The following is a 21,845-nucleotide window of genomic DNA, read 5'->3' on the forward strand; positions in this document are numbered from 1 at the left end:
CAAACTTGGGGCTATGCTGGAGGAGAAAGGAGGCATTTGAGCCTTTGTGCTATGATGCAGGTATGAGCGAGCAAAACTCAGGAAGGGGAATCCGTGGTACTTACTGTAATTTACAGCTCTTACGCTGAACTGTACCATGTATCAGCCCATTTTGGGGGGGTTTGTTTCTTGGTCTGTGTTTTTTCCTTTGGTTTTGGTTTGTGATTTTTCTTAGGTCAGAGTCTTGCAGTATCAGATGTTAGTCATTGATTAACTTGGGCACTTTGCAGTAAATTGTAAGAGTCCACACACAAGGGAGAGCAGTCTGTTTCTGAAACCACTATCCAGGGATGCAATATAGCAACAGCTAGAAACTGAGAAAGAAACATATCTTTAAAATAAGAAAAGGGAGGGGTATAAATCAATCTGCTTTGTAGTTGCTAAAAATTTCGCTTTCTGGAGAGACAGTATCTGTGAGCTAGAATATTTTGCTTGTATGTATTGGCACTGGCTTAGAGCTGCTTCCTAGGGAGCAAGCGCTCCTTTCAAAAGTAAACTGTTGTCATTAACAATCTCGTTCCAAGAATAGAATGCAATTAGCATACAGGAAGATTTGTCAGCATCTCCCTTTCAGATCCTGTAAGTTAGCTTCCAAGAAAGGGATTCTGCATTTAATTAACTAGATGAATGACATTGGTACCAAAATGGAGCACGAGTGTTGGAAGTAGGAATGACCATGTGCAGTGCCTTTTCTCTCTCTTCTTGCTTGGCTAAAAGGAGTTTTAAAGGGTTTGCTTCAGCAACAGTTACTTGTACACTTGGTAGTTGTGATACTCATGTCTTGATTAATGGATATGAAATGGATGTGAAAACAGAGGATGCAATTCTGGCTTTGAGATATCGTAGTATTTCCATGATGAATAATGAGTAGGAAGTCATAATGGAGCAAAATATACTGAAGTGCACAGGTGGGGCGTTGCTGTATCTGTCACAATTTGATAGCTTTTATTATGCTTCATTTACCATCCTGTTATGTCATGAGCATTTACCATTGACTGCAGGAGACTATGATTATTAAGTGTGACTTCATGGCCTTTTGCACAGGGAGGCCAGCTGGTTTGCTGTGCTCTGAGCCAACCAGTGGTTTACAGCTGTGTGAGCAGGGCTCGAAACCTGAGGGAGCAAATTCTGCTGAGTGCCACAGCAGATACACTCAACTCGGCACCCTCCTCTAGTTACTGCACGCCCTCCGGTTATTTCACCATGTAAGCAGAGCAAGTTTGTGTTTGTCTGTAAAAAGGCATACTGCAAGAGTGCAGAAACTAATGGTAGTAGCTCACATTAATTACTATTACTTCCTAAAATCAATGTAACCTTGCCTAAGTTCATGTGTATTTGCATCAGCTACTTCAGCAGAGAACGAAGGTAAGAATAAAGCACTATTAAATCTCAGCAGATCAGTGCAGGTGATCGTTGTATGTATGGCAACAGATGGCACACAGTGTCCTCAGGGCATAGGTTTTCTTCTGATAGTTAGGGTGTGAGGAAACACTGAGAGAAACAGGGAGAAACACAGGCTTGCTGACTTGTGAATCGGTGGCAGATTTTGTTGACACCGTAAATGGGGAAGGTGGAGGAGAAGGAAAGAAAGTTGAGGGAATCTCTTTCATCCTGTGCAGAGCTGACAATTATCACAAACTCAGTGAACAAAAAAACCAGCAATTCCTTTAAGTTCAAAAAAATAAAACCACGAAGTTAGTAAAATACCAAATACTATTCTTCAAATAGCCTTTCAGTTGGTAAAAATTTCCTCAGAAAGATGAACCTTTTAACTTTTCTGCAATTATAATGATGAAAGTAATCCTGGGAAGAAAAGGATAAAGTTAATAATAGGTAACCACATAGAGCCAAGTATTTCTAAAGGCTAAATTGAATTTTTCTCCTCTGAGGAATTAATTTTCTGCAATTAGACATTATTTTGTACATATAATAACTTAATTGGCTGAGAAATTAATATTCCCTTCTGGGATTTGATCTGTTGTAATTCAGGTAAGAATTTGTGACACAAATAGATAAGCTTTCATGTATAAAATATTTTTCTTTGTTCTCATTTATTTTTCTGGTTTCAGGGGAGCTGCTAGTTTTCCAGGGTTTATGACAATGCCAGTTCTTTTCCCAGTAAAAGTTGACAAGGATTGCTACCAGTAATGTGTGTGTGTGGTTACACTGCATTTCCTAAGTTGCCTGTATTTCAGTAAACCCTGTGGAACAGAGATTTCATTTATGTTTTTAAAAACTGCTTGCAGGAAAATGTTATTCTGATCACCTTATCCTACCATTTTCATGATTTTAAAGTGTCTCTGGCAATATGTTGCATTTACCATCCTCTACTGTATTTTACTGTTTGGGGTGGAGCAGGTGAGTGTTATGGAGGCTTGGCAAAAGTGAGACTTTCCTAGAAGTAGAAAACTGATTCACTCATTTCCAAATGTTTAATTATAAAATGCCATTTTTAATGAGGGCTGATGCTGAAGTATGAAATGTTCCTCTGGAACATTATGAATCATAAATAATTTGGTGCCCCCAGATCTCTCTCTCTCCCAACATCAGAGTATTAGGATCATTAGCACCCATGATTCTACAATCTAAAGTCTCATCATGTTCTCAGCAGATAACAGAGTAATTACTAAATCTCTTCAAGTAAGACTCAGTTGTGGGTAAAGTCACTACTTTGTAAGGAAAAAGAACGTGATCCCACATAAACTAAAGCTAGGAAAGACTGTAATAGAAGGTCTCTGAAGTGATGTTTCAGGCTTGATCTCCTTTTCTCCATTCACTTGAACAAGTAGGTGTTGAATTATCTCATTTTGCTACCCGGATCCAAGATAAAAACTGATTACTGTGCAGTAGTTGACATTTTTTTACTATCCTGAGCTGATTTGAGTGAGATTTTTTCTTGATCAATTGCTTCTGTTCACTGCTTTGTATTCCAAAGGTGTCTAAGTGAAATCTTGACTGATAGGTCTTCATTTTTCTGGTGGCTGACTTCAGTTATGAGGAATATAAAACCAATATCCCTTGACTTACCTACCTTTTAAGAATGATGTAGGACTGCAAAACTATCTTGCAATTCATCTACAAGGACCTTTTAAGTTTTATCAGAATAGTCCTTTGTCCTACAGCTATAACACCAGTTTTGGAGGAGGGAGCAAAGTGATCAAAGAGGTAAAATAGAAAGGGAAAGAATGAAGATAGGCTTGTAGCTCATTTTGAGTTGAGAATAGACACAGGGTCTGCTAGTGCTGGTAAGAAGCCAAGACTAAACTTTGTCCTAAGAATCTGAGACCCATTTTGAACAGATCCTTGGACTGCTTTAGTAGTTATTGTATGTAATCTGATAAGCAGATAATTGGTTTTCCAAGCTTATTCTCTTAACTGGTTTTTAATTGATATTATCAGTACTAAATTTTCATGTACCCTTTCAGTAGTTTTTGCATGTGGTTTTCGTTTACAGCTTTTTATATGTAGCTGTTCATCTGAGTATTTTTTTTGCCTCCTCATTAAGTTCAGATGAATTGGAAAAGTGTACATTTTCCTGGTTATGCTAGTTTGGCCTTGCCATATTCTGTTTGCATACTCATAGCCCCACCTTGAATTGTTATTTTTTCTATATTGAAATAGTAACAAAATACAAAGTGTTTCTCCTCACAAATGCTGCAGTTGTCTTTAGAGGTAGGTACTATGCTGCCTATCTTGCTGTTGTAACAAATTTTAATAGATCACATATTCTGTGTTAGCAATTTTGCTGCTTAATATTTAATTTTCTGCAGGTTTTCCACTTGAAAAATAGCACCTGTTACTGGTAACTGATGGTCATTTAAATCAAGTGTGATACCCCCGTCTTTGACGCTGGCATGTTTTGCAAGTAATTAATATAAGAAAAGATTAAAGTACCGATTGCCATTATTTTTTATTTTCCATTAAAACTGGTAACTGGTGTACCCAGGACTTGTGCTTTAGGAGTTTTTAATGTTATCAAATGCAATATTTTCACTTTATTTTGATTGGAGCTAAACAAACCTTTTAGACCAGACTGTTAAGTCTCAAATTAGACAGTGGGGTGAGAAGGTCTAGAGAAATAAACACAGGCAGGTGGTTTCAGTCTCCACAAAATTTGACTTAAAAGTGATTTAGTCATATAAAGATAGACACAGGCAAGGGTGGAGTTAAGGTCTTCTGTGTATGATATTAACTATTACCTTAATTATTTATGGCCTGTATTCCAGCTGCTGCAGCAGATGAGCGAGGACAGCTGCAAAAACCTGCAGAACATGAAACAGGTGGTCCCCAGAGTCAGAAATTTTTAAAGCTGAGTCAGGAATAGAAAATTTCCTTTGGAAAATATACTGTGTGGTTCTGTAATTAATGACAGTACCGTACATACAACAGGTCAAGAATAACTTAAATAGACCACTTAGTTGTATTTTCTCATGTATGACTGCATATATGTTTGGGGGTTTTTTATATATATATGTATATATGTATGCATATCCTTACTTATTTAGGATTGTTGTCCTGGAACTTTTTAAAGGAAAAAAAATAATTTGGGGGGATAGGGGTAACTGGTCACCAAATTACCAAACTTGGTAATTTTTAGAGTTGCTAAAAATTGAGAGTGAAATTCTGCCCTTAAGTTAATGAGAAACCTGTAGTAGTTGTCTTCTATGAAGACAGGCTGAGAGATCTGGGGTTGTTCAGCCTGGAGAAGAGAAGGCTGTGAGGAGACCTCATTGCAGCCTTCCAGTACTTAAAGGGGACTTTGAAAAAAGGTAGGGACTTTTTACATGGACAGATGATGATAGCACAATGGGAAACAGTTTTAAATTTAAAAAAGTGAAGATTTAGATTAGATGGTAGAAAGAAGTTCTTTACTGTGAGGGTGGTGAGGCACTGGAACAGACTGCCCAGAGAAGTTGTGGATGCCCTATCCCTGGAGATGTTCAAGACCTGATCAAGTGGGTGGCATCCCTGCTCATGGTGGGGGGGAGTGGTTGGAACTAGATGATCTTTAAGACCCCTTCCAATTTGAACCATTCCATGATCCTATGACTTTAGAAACATTACAAGGAAAAAAGCCATTTATGTAAATGGCTGTGCAAATACAGTAATACCCTAAGTGACTTGTACTTTCTTGTTGTATGTGATACAGTCACTATGCATTTTAAGTATTCCTTACATGTTGAGCTTTATATAAACAGCAGCTATTTCAAAGAGGTGTAGTATATGGCAAGTGAAGTTAAAACATGATGTCTTTGGAGGCAGAAAGTGCCCTGGCTTGGTATTTAATTAGTGTGGTGCAAAGTATTGCAGTTCTGAGACTGCAGAAAGTACTAGTTTCCCCAGAAGCATCAGAAAGCCTTGATTTGTAGACAATACTGTATTGTGAATGTAGTGCTGGTTCAGCAGCATCTCTTTGCACACATTTGGCAAATATTTAAAGGCCACATTTTGTGTAATTGGTTCAGCCTTTGAAAATTATTAACTTCTTTGTGTTAAAGGATGTACAGAGCAGTGCAAGATTTTTATCTTGACAATCCCATGCTTTTGTCTTCTACTAGCAACGATGTATTTGTGGATTATTTTTTTTAGCTCCTCAAAGGGCAGTATACAAAATGCTTTGTAATCACTTCAGTACTGATGAGGTATGGGAAACCATTTAATTTCTATGACTTTGTAAAGATGGATTATACAGGAGCTGTGGCAGACAATATTTTGTTAGCCAGGAAAAATGAAACTTTTCTTATCAAGTTACTTAAAAGTATGTGTTTCTGTTAAGCTTTAACCTTTTTTGTTGTGAACTCTCTGCAGAGGTGATACATGCTTTCTGGACTATGCAGCTAATCTGCAAATAAGGCTGTGCAAAGCACAAAATAAATGTTATTGACAGCCATTCTCTCTATTATAATTTTGTAATCTTTGTGCTAATAAGCGTTTTTGTTAGCATGTCAGTTATTTACATTAATGGAAAAGTTGAATAGGCATTGTTAATACCTAATTGCAACCAAGGATGTATGACCTGTAAATGGCAAATTCTTTTAAGTGTTTAAGTAGTTCTGATTTGGCTCCTATCTAATTTCTCTGGGAAATGCTGTATGTGTCCTTCAGCTGAGGAAATTACCTTCCTACTTGTGCATTGTAACAGTACTACTAATCAGTTCATAAGGAAAACGTATTTATGTGTGGAATCAAAATCTGGAAGTTTTCAGGCGGCAACTCAACAACATTTAGAAAATTCCTCACCACTATATAACACAACTCTGCACTTTTGAGATGATGATCAACAGGATTTAAAAGCATGTTTATTAAAAATATTAGTTATGTGTAATAATTATTTTGATAGTTTCAGTTACCAAAAAACTTATATATTATTAAATAAATAATTATTTTATCTCTCTTTTTTCTACTCTAGGCTTAAAAGAAGCATAAATGATGGGATTACAACTGACATTTTGGAACGCGAGTGATGTTAAAGCAATTTGAATGTATTGGATCATGGCTACTTCTTAAAATGCAGAAGTTCAAGGAAATTATTACTTATCAAAACCTACTGAATATCTGAATTTTCTGGACATCCTGCATTTAACTGTGTCCTTAAGTATCCATGATTAAGATCTCATGCAACCATTGTATATTTTGGAGACTATTCTCCGAAAGAGAACTGTGCATTTAAAAAGCAGAAATGATTGTGTCTTCTCTTGGAACTTACTAAGGTTGAACATACTGAAAGACCATGACCAGCTTGAAGCGGTCCCAGACCGAAAGGGCTGTTGCCACTGGGGTATCAGTTGGAACAGATGGCACCTCAAAAGTCCACTCGGATGATTTCTATATGAGGCGCTTTAGGTCACAGAATGGCAGCTTAGGATCTGCAGTCATGGCGCCAGTTGGACCTCCTCGCAATGAGAGTTCCCATCATGTTACCTCTACTCCTGGAGTCCCCAAAATGGGGGTCAGGGCAAGGATTGCTGATTGGCCCCCAAGGAAGGAGAACATCAAGGAAACAAGCAGATCTAGTCAAGATATTGAAACGTCAAGTTGCCTTGACAGCATGTCTTCTAAAAGCAGTCCTGGGAGTCAGGGAAGTTCTGTTAACCTGAACGCTAGTGATTCTGTCATGTTGAAGAGCATCCAGAGCACACTTAAAAACAAGACCAGACAATCTGAGAATCTAGATTCCAGGTTTCTTACACCCGATGGCTATCCCAGTTCCCCAAGGAAAGCTCTTCGCAGAATACGACAGCGCAGCAACAGCGACATTACCATAAGTGAGCTGGATGTGGATAGTTTTGATGAATGCATTTCACCCACGTTTAAATCTGGCCCATCTCTGCACAGGGAGTATGGCAGCACATCTTCCATAGATAAGCAGGGAACTTCAGGGGAAAGTTTTTTTGACTTACTGAAGGGCTATAAAGATGAAAAGTCTGATCAGAGAAGCCCAGGCACAGCTAAGCTTGGTGAGCTCCTGATTGCCAGTGGAAGCAAAGGTTCAGGATTCTCTCTAGATGTGATAGATGGACCTATTACTCAAAGGGAAAACCTGAGACTCTTTAAGGAAAGGGAGAAACCACTCAAGAGACGCTCAAAATCAGAGACAGGAGATTCATCTATTTTTCGTAAGCTGCGCAATGCCAAAGGTGAAGGGGAACTTGGGAAGTCTTCAGATCTTGAAGATAACAGGTCAGAAGATAGCATCAAGCCTTGGACTTGTCCGAAGTGTTTCGCTCATTATGATGTACAGAGTATTTTATTTGATTTAAATGAAGCAGCAGTCAACAGGCATAATGTTATTAAAAGAAGGAACACAACAACAGGTGCATCTGCTGCTGCTGTAGCATCACTTGTCTCTGGACCCTTGTCCCATTCTGCAAGTTTCAATTCTCCAATGGGCAGCACTGAAGACCTGAATTCAAAAGGAAGTCTCAATATGGACCAGGGGGACGATAAAAGCAATGAACTAGTGATGAGTTGTCCTTATTTTCGTAATGAGATTGGTGGGGAAGGGGAGAGGAAGATCAGCCTTTCCAAATCTAATTCAGGTTCCTTCAGTGGGTGTGAAAGTGCCTCATTTGAGTCGACTCTGAGTTCTCATTGCACAAATGCCGGAGTTGCAGTTCTGGAAGTTCCCAAGGAGAATCTGATTTTACATCTAGACAGAGTGAAGAGATACATTGTTGAACATGTAGACCTTGGTGCATATTATTACCGAAAATTCTTCTACCAGAAAGGTAGGTAAATTTTATTTCTCCTTGAACAGACATGCAAAATTCAGTTGATGTTTAATAGTGTTTGCAAGAATTATGTATGTCTTTAATCATCAGTGCTTAAGCATGGTATGTTTATGCACGTTACGTGCTATATCAAATAGTCTTTCACAGTGCTGGAGTATAAGAATGTTGAGGATTTTATTACTGATATATATGACAGAAATGGCTACAAATTATAAATGTCTTGAAACACAGCTTTGTTATTCTTGGGAGGGGGCAGGGGTTGACATTTGAAAGATTAAACCCAGAAAATAAAATTGTAAAATAGAAGAACTTTCTTCCTTTCGTAGCAAGACTTGATGTACTGAGGATTTACTGGAATGTGCATCTTGGAATAAATAATAATTGGTATCTTACAATAAATAATCGGTATAAACAGAGATAAAATTCTGTCTTCCTCACTCACTATTTTCATTATAGCCATCATTCTAGAAAGAAAATTCTAATCTGTCAGATTTTGTAGACACAAACTATCACTATATAAATATCAGCATACACACACATATATCCATGTTGCAATGACAACAACATATTTGAAAAGCCAGAATACAGGTTTTTTTTATCACATGGTTCTGCTGTGAAACCAAGGATTATAATTTCCCTTGGAGGCATATGGGAGGGATTAAAAAAACCCAAACAACAGACCAAAGTTTTTTGACCTGTAGAAAACAGCAAAGCCCAATCTTTAACCAAATACCCCTCTCACCAAAGTGATGGTGGCACCATAAGATGAAGATCTCGCTGTCTGTTCTTCCTGATTCTGGAAACGATCAAAAAGAGAGTGCAAACCAAAGTCCTTTAAAGTTTGAGTTCTGTCTGCAGGTTTGTGTGCCTCACTGTGGTATCTCCTGATGGATAGAACTGGTCTGACTGACCTGAAGAGTGCTCGTTCCTTACCTACCAGTGATCAGGACCGGTTTTCTTCTCTTTAGTGAACACATCTCAGAAGAGCTTGTTTCCTGCAGATAAAAACAATAGGGATGCCTGGTTAGAATTAAGTCAGTTAAAATCACCCTATAACTTCTTAACTGTATGTTATTGTAATAATCTCATCTCCCATTTTTCTCTTGCCTTCAAAATATGTCCGTCTCTCGCCTCTTTATCCTTGCATTGTGGGGTGGCTCTTGTTACTCTTTCCGGTCTCCTCTTTCTGAGGTTTTTCTAGGACTGAGCAGTAGCCTTTGCTGCATGTTTTTTGACAGTGTTGATCCACATCCTTTGGAGACAAAGAAGTTAGGAAAAATATTGGTTTCCTGGGAGCAGTAAACCAGATGTGCGATATAGGATGAGGTATAGTTGGAGGGGAAACCCTGGGATTAGAGACCTTTGTCCGTGATTACCTTCCTATATGTCTACTTTTGGAACAATTTGATACCTTATCACTCTGAGTTTCGTGATCAGCAGCTAAAGGTGTGGTTTCACGCTACAGCTGACCTGATTTACCAGCATTTCATCAGTAAAAGGGGAAGATTTTATTCCTCTCCCTTGTACTTGTATTTCTCTTGTTTTCTGAAAACATGATAAGCCAGTTGAGTTTACTAACCAGAAGAAATCTTGCCATCACAATAAATTTGGGGTTTATTGCATGGTTATTTCTCTCTGGTTTTGGTGAGGCATATTATCTTTCCTTGCAGTCAGAGAAGTATCAAAGCCCTACTGCCAGGGGAGCAATGAGAGTGAACAGCAGAAGAGGAAGGAGGTGTGAATGGAAGGAATTTCAGCCTTTAGGCAAAAGCAATTTATGTTTCCCTTCTCCTTAAGGGAAGCCACACCCTTATGCTACTACAGTTACAGTCACCATTACATTTCCATTTCTTGTAGTTGTAATTAAGATGAATTAGATAAAATCTACATAATTTAGTCCTAAAGGCATTGATGAGGGGTAGCCAGATATAAAAACATATGTGTATGGAGTGGGTTTGGAGGAAGAGAAGAAGCTGTGATTTTTTTTTTCTTAAGCTGTAAAACTGGGTTTTAAATTCACTTTCCTTGTGTCCAGTCCAGCAGGCACAAGCCAGGGATGTTGATTCTACCAGAGACTTTTGTCTGAAAATATGTACTTCAGAAGCCTCATTAGATATGCCCAAACCCCAAATTTCTACAGGTGCAAAACACATTTTGTTGACCATGCAGAGTATCATTGTTCCCTAAGCAAACTTTAGACTAAGCTGATGAGATGGGATAGTGATAAAGCAGCATAACAGGAAAAAAAAAATCAAGGAAGTCAGTTGTAACCGATTTTTTTTTTTTTTACAACATGAAGCAGGTAGTGATGCAGAAGTTTTCTTGCTGAAAGAGGAGGTTGGATCTTTATGATATTATAAATGGAAAGAGTGCTGAAAGACAGTTTCAGTGGGATTAGCTCATCAAATCAGCAGGCCTTGGGTAATATTATAGTCTTAGAAGTATAAAGCAAAGAATTCTGATTCAACAACAACACATTTTATAGATCTCAAACCAGGAAAATTTCACAGATTTAGAGAACCCCTAGTGATCCTAGAGCTTACAAAGAGTAAAAAGTGATGTTTGAGAGAATTGTAAGCCTGAGTTTGTTTTTATTCCAATTTGAAATAGCAAAGCAGGTAATTCGGGACTATATCAACAAAGAACTGCTAGTTAAAAATCATTATTGATGGCAGTCAGCATGATTTAATGGAAAGTAGGTCTTGCCACAAAGAAGAAAAAACTCCATAGTTAATCTTGTGTCTTAAAAAAAAAAGAAAAAAAAATGAAAGCCATTGCATTCATATAGTCTATATTTTAATTTCTTCAAGGTGATTTGGTGAGATGCTGATAGTGACCTGACTGAAATCTTAAACTACGTGAAATCAATAGTTCATTTTTTACAGATATTGTTACTTGAATGATAGATGCATCTCAAATTTTAGCAGTGTATGGGGGAGGTATAAGTGAGCTTACAGTATTACTAACATGGTCCAAATTAATTAAAATATTTTAATCTAGTTAGTGTAAATATTTGCATGTGACATTTATGGATGAATCTTGTATAAATTCAATTAATGGAAGTGGATGAGCTTTTGTACATAAAGGAAACTGGTCCCTCTATAGAGTGGTGGTATCGATAAATAATATTCTGACCAAGTGTCCAGACTGTTGGAGACAGTTTAGAGGAGGTTAGAAAAATGCTACAGGGTGCAGATATTGGGAAAATAACTTTATAATGGCACTTCCCAAGGTTGGATTCACGTCCTTTACTTTATATCTGAGCTCATTGTGCAGATTCCCTTTTTACTCAGTGGAGAGAAATGAACCTTGCTGGATCATATGAATTGCAGTGTCTTCTCTCTGTTCACGAACAGAAGGAACTAATTCACATGGAGATGTTTATTCTAACAGGAAATAAACACTACTCTTATGATATACAAAATGTATTTGCAAGGTGACTATTTAAAGGTATTTTTTGAAAGGTATATTTGATAGAAGGACTTAAATGAAAATTTTGAGTCTAGAGATTTATAAGCTGAGCTAGTGCATAAAAAGAGGGGGAGAGGATGAAGACAGGGCAAGAAAATACTGGTGAAAGTTGCACAAATTTGACCTTGGAGTAAGATTAAAGTTTGAACAAAAAGGTTAACTCTACATAGGAAAAAATCTACTGAAGGAAGTTGTTCATTATTTGAATTTTACACAACGGTCATGGGGTTTTTTGCTTGATGTTTTCCCTTCTTCTCTTAAGAGACAATTAGAGGCAATTTCTGACCTGTTTTAGTTAAGATAACAGGGTCTTTTCTGGCATCTCTGTTTAATATGATCAAGTCCCTTCTTTTAAGATGCCTCTCTATTGAAGGGGTTTGTAGTTTGTGTAGATGTTTGTGTTTGTAGTTTGTGTAGCTGGACAGAATAAGACTGGCTTCAGTTCAGTATTGGTGTGCTCTGTCACTTGTGCTGTAATGTGTATGTTTTCAGCTCTTGCTGCACAGTTGCGTGCAAGGGAAACTTTGTAATCTGAACCCTCTGAAGTGAAATCAGAATATTGGCTGAAATACCCAACTGAGATCATAAGTAACAATAAAAATGTTTTGAAGTATGCTGGCACAGGGCAAAACTTAAAAATTCTGTGATTACTGAAATAATGTTCTCTCTAAACATGGTGCTTTTCGAATTAATCAGATGGAAAACAGATTGGACTCGTTTGGGTTTTTTTCTTTTCTACATAGTGGCACCAAATGTAAGGTGCAGGGGAGGGGATTTCTAGATGCTACCTGTCAGTTGTTTTGGGGCTACTTTCTGCACTACTTTTTCCTTGGGGACCATTCTAACGTTTTTGTTTGTTCTATGATGGCGATGAATATAAAACCTTGCAACTGATCTTTTAAGAAAATAAATGTTAAGGCAGCTGATGAACTTCAGCTTTGATAGAAAGTATATTTTTTGACAGAAAGGAGAAGCAAGTTGTTTAGGCCTTCTACTGAAATGTAAGAAAATTTATTCTTGTCTAAGAAATTGAGATTTTTTTCCTTAAATACATAACTGCCTAGCCTACAGAAATAATTTTTGTACCATTGACTGCAATGTGTCAGTGTATTTAAAAAAAAAAAAAGAGGGAGAGAAGCAAAACTCTTGAACTTGCTGCTTCTAGACATAAAATTACAGTTCCCAGAGAAGGGAAGAGTTATCTGAGGTCAACCCAAAACTTCTAGTCCTATCTTCAGGCAATGGCCAACTTTCCAAGTGTACTTTGCCAGCGTCTGGAGATGCACAGATAATGGACTTCTCAACCTGATGATAATATAATTTGTATTTAGTAATCTTTGGATGTTTATCCACATGTCTGTTACTCTGGATAGACTTTTAGCATTCATAGTACTCCTGCAGCAGCAAGGAGTTGTGCAGCTTGACCACACTGGTCATAAAGATCCAGGTTTCACTGGCTTTGTCTGGTGGCTTCCAGAATAAAGATTAGGGTCAGATTAAACAGTCTCACTGCTAGGTGAAAAAGTTTGCATTTCTCCCCTTTCCTTGCTATGTATGATTTTATAAGGCTCAATCATGTTATTCCCCTCAATCATGTTTTGTTGCCCTTCTCTGAACCTTTCCCAGTTGAGATCAGGGCACAGTATTTGAGACAGAAGTGGTTTTATGTAGTATCATAATGTTTTCTACTTAGAAATTCTGAATGTCTGACCATAACTTAATTGAGACTTAAATTTCTTTCCCAGGGGTAAAAAACTTTGTATGTGTATTCTGGATAAAGTCTTACAAATGTTTGTGCATTTGGGTAATGGGTCATTTATTAGCAATGAAGTATTTTTCAAGGAGAGCCATGCTTATTAACCTATTTATAGCTTGATATTAAAGACTTATTTATAATCAATATTAAAGCCGTAGAGGTAGAAAAATTTGTTTCTGTCAACTTGTCCAAGTGCTGTTTAGAAAAGAGAACATATCACTCCAGAGGAGCAGTCTGTTTTCTCTGTCTCCCCAGTTGTGTCTGGGAATTGTGGTTCTCACAGAAAGAACCAAGAGCATCTGTTTTGCTTCTGTCATCCTCAGGCAGCAGTCACTAACTTTACCATTACCATTTAGGACAAATTTTTACTTACTGGCTTAGAATGAAAGACTTGACTGAGAAGTAAAATAGTTTTCTGAACTGGTTTTATAACAGATGAGCTGTTGGTCAGCTTTCCTTTAACTGCCTTTGCTCTAATGCTTTAAATTGCTGCATATTCTGTCCAAAAAATGGTGCCTTTCAAGTGTGCGGCTAGACTTGCAGAAAATTTGCAGTTAGCAGTTTAGTCCTGAGCAACAGTCTGCAGACATTATAGGACTAAGCTCTGAAAATGCTGCCCTCTTGTTTCCAAAGAACTGCTTGGCAGAGTTTTGCAGTGTTGTAAATGCTGAGGTAGGATTAGAGGAAAATGCTTGATGCCAAGTTTCATTCTTATGCAAAATGTTTAGGATTTTTACCTCTAGTCTGATTACACAGAATACGTCACATGAACATGATATCTAAAATCAAGTGCATTTACTTGGATTTTCTTTGCAAGGGAAACTCATAAATATCTGCCAAGAAAATAAGTATTTTCACTTAGGTTCTTTCATTGGAAGTATCATTTGAGTTATATGATAAATATTTAAAAATACGTATAGTCTGTTTTAATGACCTAGTACAATCAATTATTTCTGTTTGGTATGAATTTATAAATTATTTTATTGCTGTTGCTAGTTGTTCTGATTTGTATTTTATTTAAAAGATTTTTCAACAGTAGTTTGAATTAAATAATGTCAAACTTGAGAAGTGTTGCTTTCAATCAGCTGCTGTGTGGGGTGGAGAAAGAAGCTGACTTCTATGGTATTCATGTTTGGCATAAAGTTCTTGAATTATAGTTGTGATGTAGCCCTAGTTTTCCCAATAAAACTCTTACATAGCTACCTTTAGATTGGATATTAAACTTTGTGCACTTTAATTCTTTTCTGCAACAGGAAAGAGAAAATTGTTGGATGGAAGGAGATTCAGAATGTAGTGGAAAATCAGGTGGAGATGCAAGAAAAAGTGTACCACAAGGAACAGTAGTCAGATACAGGGATATATAGTGTAGCTTGCAGAATGAATGCAGATGTGGGGGAGGAGAGGAGAAAGAATGAAGACCAAGGTAAAGAGAGAACAACCTTGTAGTAAATGTGAATAGAAGAGAGAACTGAGGACACGCGTAGGAGAGCAAGAAAGATAACTGCCCTATGCAAACTGAAGGGAAAGAGTATAAAAGACATTTCCTATTAGCAGAGAAGTGTAAAATTCCACAATTCTTCATGCATTTTTTTCCAAAGCAATAGGAACTAGTTAAAAAGCTTAATCAAATGATACAGAATAGTGTCTGTATTTTAATGCTGCTTCAAACATTCCTCTTACCAGCCTTCCTAAATGTGTTTTTAAGAGGTAAAATAATTTCTCCTGAGAAAATTCTTTATCTTAATTGCAGGCTAGAGTGGTTATAGGATATAGAAATTTTACCATTTGTGCAGCTGTCAATGCAGAAAACTAATGTAATGTTTGGAACTTTCTAGTATGTATTACCACCGTATCTTTTTTCTTTAAACTTTCTATTATAAAAGCAAAGCCACATCACTCTTTTTAAGTCACTAAGCAGTTTACTGTGGAGATGACCAAGCTATCTCAGGTTTTGAATATAAAATTCATCTAATGTTCTCAAAGACTGTGTTGCTTCTGCATTGACCATGTCTGCCATAAGCTGGTAAGCTATAAACATCCTGGGGAAAAAAGCAAGCTACTTAATGGAGGAAGAAGAAAAACTAAGGTGCTAGTAAGATAGTTTGGAATTTTGAACAATAGAACATCACTGGCATTTACTGGGCTCATACCAGTGAATTAGTATAAAGATTTAATTAGGCTTATGTGAATGATCTAATTATTTCTAATTTCCCCATTCACAACTATTTCAGACATCCAAACCTTTAGTGCCAGTATTTACACAATGTTCCACAAGATATTAAAAGAATTTTGGATTTTAATTGTTTCTGTGGAGGGTATTGGCTTCTCATGACTTGCAGAGGAATTTGGTAGAAAGCAAGTCTTACAGTGCTGCGAGCATGTTTCTTTTATGTCTTGCTTGCTTTGAAATCTTAAATGGAAAATGTTGAGGAAAGGGCAATAAAATACCAGACACTGGGCAGAGTAGAATAGAGCTCCCAAGGGCTTAAAGGGCTGGGATAGCTGTGTGAAGACAAAGGTGTAATTCCAGGGCACAAGTAAGTTCATAAGGAGAAAGCACCCTGCTTGAAAAGTATTTGACGTGTTAGAGGAAAGTTTTGCAAGAATCAGTAAGTATAATTTTTAAAAGAAATACAGTAAAAAATGAGACTTTTTATCACCACAAGTGATTATTAATTGGAAAAATGACTGGCATTCACTTTGGATGGAATATGTTCAATATCTATTTTTACTATGTTTAAGGATGCAGTTCTTGATGATGTTAATATATTTTACATTTTATCTTTATAGTAGAATAGCTCATATTAGACTAGCTCATATTAGACTGCTCCTAAAATTCTTATTTTAAAGCTCTGGTTATTTTAAGAATAACAAGTAATCTTTATGTAGTAGTCGAGGCAGTATGGTTACATTTCCTTACAAGGTAATTACATCTTTTTTCATTCCGTTGAATTTCCCATTTCTCTGAATTGCTGAATTTTCAGATAGCTCTTTGTATTTTTTTGCATAATATTTATTCATATATGCATCATATGGAAAATGATGACATGGGACTTATTTTTCTTGTACACTGCTTGACTTTAAATTCAGTTGTCACTTAATATATGTGCAGTTTTGTTTATGTGTTGCTGCATTAATGGTGATGTACCTCTGTCATGAGTCAAGATAGTTTGTAATACTCAGAAGGCTCAACAGAAGAACCTTCAACAACAATCTCAAAAATTGTTGAGCTTTAATTTTTGTAAATGTGCTTTTCTAGTATTTTTTCAGTAAAACTTGGCTTTACATGTCTGTAGTTAAATGAATATAAAAATATATTTCAAAATAGTCTGCAGTTCAGCTAATAAACAATTTTGCCAGCCCTGTTTTCTCTCTGCTGCCCTCCCTACTAGGCTAGTTTTCAACTCAACTTTTAGTACTTTAAATTTACTTTCAGGGTTGTTGAACACTTCACTGTTAAATATTTATGCTCGTCATTTTGTTTCGTGTGCTTTATTCTTGTGTGGTACTATGCTTTGATATTTTTTACTATGAACAAGTCTTTTTTCTCAACTTCATCAATTTTTCCTCTTTTAGAACTGAATTACTTTTATGGAAAAAGCAAAAAAAACCAGTCAAACAAAAATAAATATTTTATATCCTTTGCTAAGTGCAGTTGTTTGCCATTTCTCTTTTAATGTAGGGTGTTGAGTTTCCCACTTTAGTGCATTTGACTTCCTTCTTTTTATTTTTAAGAGGAGGGAAATCGGTTATACTTACTTAGCTCAACATGAATGAAACAGATGTCAATGTAAGATGTAAGAGGTATATCCTGTTCTAGGCCTATTTAAGCAGTGATGCCATGTTGAATTTCAGCCTTCTTGTATAAACAGAGCTCATGATAGAACTGAAGCACGAGAGTGACATCCTGGTACTACTTAAACTACCAGCTCCATAGAGTCAACAAGAGCATATCTGCATTCCCAGTATAACAGTCAAGTGTGAAAATATAGTTGATGTATAAGAAGTAAGGCAGACTTTTTTTTTCTTTTCTCCTATGCAAGAACACTGGAACTATTTTGGGGCAGATGAGAACCTGGGTCCGGTAGCTGTGAGTATAAGAAGAGAGAAGCCAGAGGAAATCAAAGAAAATGGACCTCAGTACAACTACCGGATCATATTCAGAACCAGTGAGGTAAGCAGTTCAGGAGTGTTAGTAATAGAAGCTAGAAGCAAGCAGGCAAAACCAGGTGGCATGTATGGGGTTTGTGTGCTTTTCAGCATTGATAATAGATTTCTGTAAAATCCAGGAACCTCCTGACAAAATTACACCATATGTTTATCTGGCACAGAATATATGTAAATTAGTTATTCCATAACATCCAATACAGAGGAAAATGTGAAGGTCATTTTGGTTGAAGATTGAGAAACTTATAGGAGCTATATTAGCTAGAAGCAAGCAAAGAGGAGGGAAATTACTTTCTCCACTTTTATACGTGACCGTGAGTAGACCTGAGAAACATACTTTTTTTATTTTTCAGTGCTCTGTTAGAAATACTATACTAATACTAGTTTTTCTACGTAGTAGTTTCCTGTAAAACTTAAATCTGATGAATCATTTGAAATAGTCTGATTACTGTTAGCTATCAGTGAGTGATATTTTGTGTCTGTTTCATGTCAACAGAAATTACTTAATGTCCTTAATCTCTACTGAAAATTGAAAAACCAGTATGTTTTGTTCCACTGCTGTTGCTAACCAGTCTCAGTGCATAATTCAGTCTGTATACTATTTTTGTTTTGTATCCTTAGCTCATGACATTAAGAGGCTCTGTGCTGGAAGATGCTATTCCTTCCACTGCAAAGCATTGCACAGCCAGGGGACTGCCCCTAAAAGAAGTGCTGGAGTATGTGGTTCCAGAGCTGAATATCCATTGTCTAAGGCTGGCCTTCAACACTCCAAAAGTCACAGAACAGCTTATGAAGCTTGATGAACAAGGGGTAAGTGCAGAGTTATAGAATTACATAAATGATTACTGCCATGAGTTGCAAAATTATCTTTTACCTTTAAGTGATTAGAGTCAGTCTGTTGAAATGCCTCATTTAAACTAAAACTTGTCATCTGTAGGGAGAGTTGGGTTGCATGTAGTTACCCCAAGGTTTACAGAATATTTGGTATATAGGATATCAAGTTCGTTTCTCTGTGTAGCGTAAAGTTTTAGATTAATGTTATGGCAGTTGTTCATTTTAATTTACGTCAAAAGAGCCTATGTTATTGTTTTTCAAAGACTGTGAGGGGGAAGGAGTTTGTTCTGTTTTTCTATTGCTATTATAATAAGAAGAAAAGTCTACCATGTAACTAAATGTTTCTTGTAGTATTATATTGGCTCAGCCATGACCAAGGTACTGCCTGTCTCTTTTTGTTTTGTTGGGGTTTTTTTTCTTCTCCTGAAACAAACTACATGGTAAAATGTTCTAAGCCTCTCCTTCATACAAATGGTTTTCAATTAGGTGATAGTCTCCTGGTCTTTTAAAGATGGAAGTGAGGCTCATTAGCTATACAGCTTAGACTTAGCAAAATGAAAGTCCATGAGTAAAGTGAATATTATGATTAAAAACTTCATTAGTAACATTTAACAGCTCTGAGTATGCCTATTTTCCCTAGCAACCTCTCTTCCCATGCCTCTCTAGTGGATGGACAGCAGGATGGGAACTGGGTCCCTCCAACTGTAAGAGAAAATCAGGTTCATGATCACCTGATGAGCATTGAGTCTGTAGGACCCAATGAGATACTTCCCAGAGTCCTCAGGGAATTGGCCGATGTAGTTCTCAAGCCACTCTCCTTGATATTTCAAAAGTGATGGCAGTGAGATGAAGTCCCAGGTGACTGGAAAAGAGAAAACATTGTACGCATTTTTAGAAAGGGTGGAAAGGAGGACCCTGGGAACTACTGACCTTTCAGCCTCACCCCTGTGCCTGGGGAGATCATGGAACAGGTCCTCCTAGAGGTTATGCTAAAGCACATGGAACTGATTTGAGCCAGCATGGCTTCACCAAGGGCAAGTCTTGCCTGACCAACCTAGTGGCCTTCTATGATGGAGCGACTACATCAGTGGACAAGGGAAGAGCTGCGGATGTCATTTATCTGGACTTCTGTAAAGCCTTTGATGTGGTCCCACACAACATCCTTCTCTCTAAATTGGAGAGAGATGGATTTGATGAGTGGACTGTTAGATGGATAAGGAATTGGTTGGATGGTCATGGAGGGTAGTGGTCAATGGCTCAGAGTCCCGATGGGCATCAGTGACCAGTGGTGTTGCTCAAGGGTCTGTATGGGGACCAGTGTCATTTAGTATCTTCATCAGTGACACAGACAAAGGGATCAAGTGCACCCTCGGCAGATTTGCAGACAACACCAAGATGAGTGGTGTGGTTGACACACCTAAGAACAGGACGGCATCAAGAAGTGGGCCCATGGGAATCTCACAAGGTTTAATAAGACCAAGTGCAAGGTGCTGCACCTGGGTCAGGGCAACCCCCAGTATCAGTACAGGCTGGGAGATGAACAGATGGAGAGCAGCCCTGTCGAGAAGGACTTGGGAGTGCTGGTGGATGAGAGGCTGGACATGAGCTGTCAATGTGGACTTGCAGCTCAGAAAGCCGATCGTGTCCTGAGCTGCATCAAAAGCAGCGTGGCCAGCAGGGTGACGGAGGGAATTCTGCCCCTCTGCTCTGGTGAGACCCCACCTGGAACACTGCATCAGCTCTGGGGTCCCCTGTACAGGAAGGACATCGACCTGTTTGAGCGAGTCCAGAGAAGGGCCACCAAGATGATTACAAGTGTGGAGCACCTCTCTGATGAAGAAAGAGAATTGGATTTGTTCAACCTGGAAAAGAGAAGGCTTTGGGATGACCTAATTGTGGCCATCCAGTGTCTGAAGGAGAAGCCTATAAGAAACATGGAGAGGGACTTTTTTAGAAGAGTGTGTAATGACAGAAGGGGGAATGGCTTCAAACTGAGAGTAAGTTTAGATTAGATATTAGGAGGAAGTTATTTGCTGTGAGGGTGGTGAGACACTGGACTAGGTTTCCCAGAGAAGTTGTGGATGCCCCATCCTTGGGAGCGTTCAAGGCTAGGCTGGATGGTGCTCTGAGCAACTTGGTCTATTGGAAGGTGTCCCTGCCCAGGGTAGGAAGGTTGAAGCTATATGATCTTGAAGGCCTCTTCCAACCCATGATTCTATGATATCTAACAAAAGTCTGAGGTGAAATTATCCTTATTTCATATCCTATATGTCATTAAGCTCCCACAGTTTGATATATAGTATGGTTTTCTGTTAATACTTAAACTTTTGAAAAATCATTAAGGACAAGTGATAGTTAAATTTTTATTATCTGCATCAAAGTATTTTTTGGTTTTGTGGTAATGAAACAGTTTGACACTTCTAACAAAAAAAGGTAAGCGCATTCTGTACTAATTAGAAGCTGCATTTTTTTTATCAATTCTAAGCTAACAAAAAAAATGGGTAACAGCTGCTCTGCTAATTAGGTACACAAAATGTTGTTCACTTCATCTTGCTGAGTGTCACACTGTTTCATTACGGCATGAACAGGTGCCCATTTGATACAGCAAATAAGATGTTTTGTGAATTTAAGAGTTAAGTCTAAAAAGTCACCTTAGCCTGATTTAGCCATTAAATTTCACCCAGTAATCCCTTCATTGAGCCAAATTTGCATGCACCAGTTTTGCTTAGAATAAGATGTCTTTTTTATATTTGAGTGAGGTCTTAAAGCAATTGGTTGTTTTCATATTTAAAAATTTGCAATTCTGTATTTAAATTTATCTGCTTTCAGCTTCAAGACTTCTGATATTTTTCTCTGCTACATCTTAAAAGTCATTTTGGTGTGAGATTTTTTCCCAGCAAAGGTTTTGTATGCAGTGATTAAATCATCTGTTGGTCTTGTTTATGATAAACTAAACAGATTGCACTTTTCAAGTCTTTCGCTGCAACAGATTTTCTCTGAATTTCATATCACTTTTCGGCTGAGCTCTCTCTCTTCTACTCTTTCAATATCTGCACATGTCATTCAGTGTCAGAATAGGAATATTCTTCTTGCTCTAATTTTGTAGTGGTGTTGTATATGAAGTTGCACGTTCTTTACTTAGATTGCTAGAGTTGTGATAACATCTGCATTCCGTACATATGGTCCACGTTGCTTGTTACCTTGATATTCTTTTATTGGATTTACTAAAATGCATTCATTTGAATGGTTCTGTGTTACAAAGGAATCCAGTCACTTCTAGGACTGTGCTAGCTTCTTTAATAATTACCATCTACTCTTTGCCTTGAATACAAAGTTCATGGTAAGTT

The 21,845-nt window shown here is 37.5% G+C and overlaps 1 protein-coding gene across 3 annotated transcripts in view; it reads left to right on the top strand.

Moving 5' to 3' along the window:
* The window catches only part of SIPA1L1 (signal induced proliferation associated 1 like 1), a 212,188-nt gene that overhangs the window by 125,521 nt on the left and 64,822 nt on the right, over positions 1-21,845 (top strand). For all 3 annotated transcript variants that reach the window (XM_027749332.2, XM_039389061.1, XM_027749342.2), the window contains 3 exons: positions 6,449-8,267; positions 17,541-17,671; positions 18,286-18,474. In XM_027749332.2, the coding sequence (XP_027605133.2) occupies positions 6,770-8,267; positions 17,541-17,671; positions 18,286-18,474 (1,818 nt within the window). In that variant the 5' untranslated portion in view covers positions 6,449-6,769. The remainder of the gene's footprint in view (positions 1-6,448; positions 8,268-17,540; positions 17,672-18,285; positions 18,475-21,845) is intronic.

This window comes from Pipra filicauda, unplaced genomic scaffold (genome assembly GCF_003945595.2).
Source record: "Pipra filicauda isolate LSUMZ 115617 unplaced genomic scaffold, ASM394559v2 scaffold6_size6359152_pilon, whole genome shotgun sequence".
NCBI classification, from domain to species: domain Eukaryota; kingdom Metazoa; phylum Chordata; class Aves; order Passeriformes; family Pipridae; genus Pipra; species Pipra filicauda.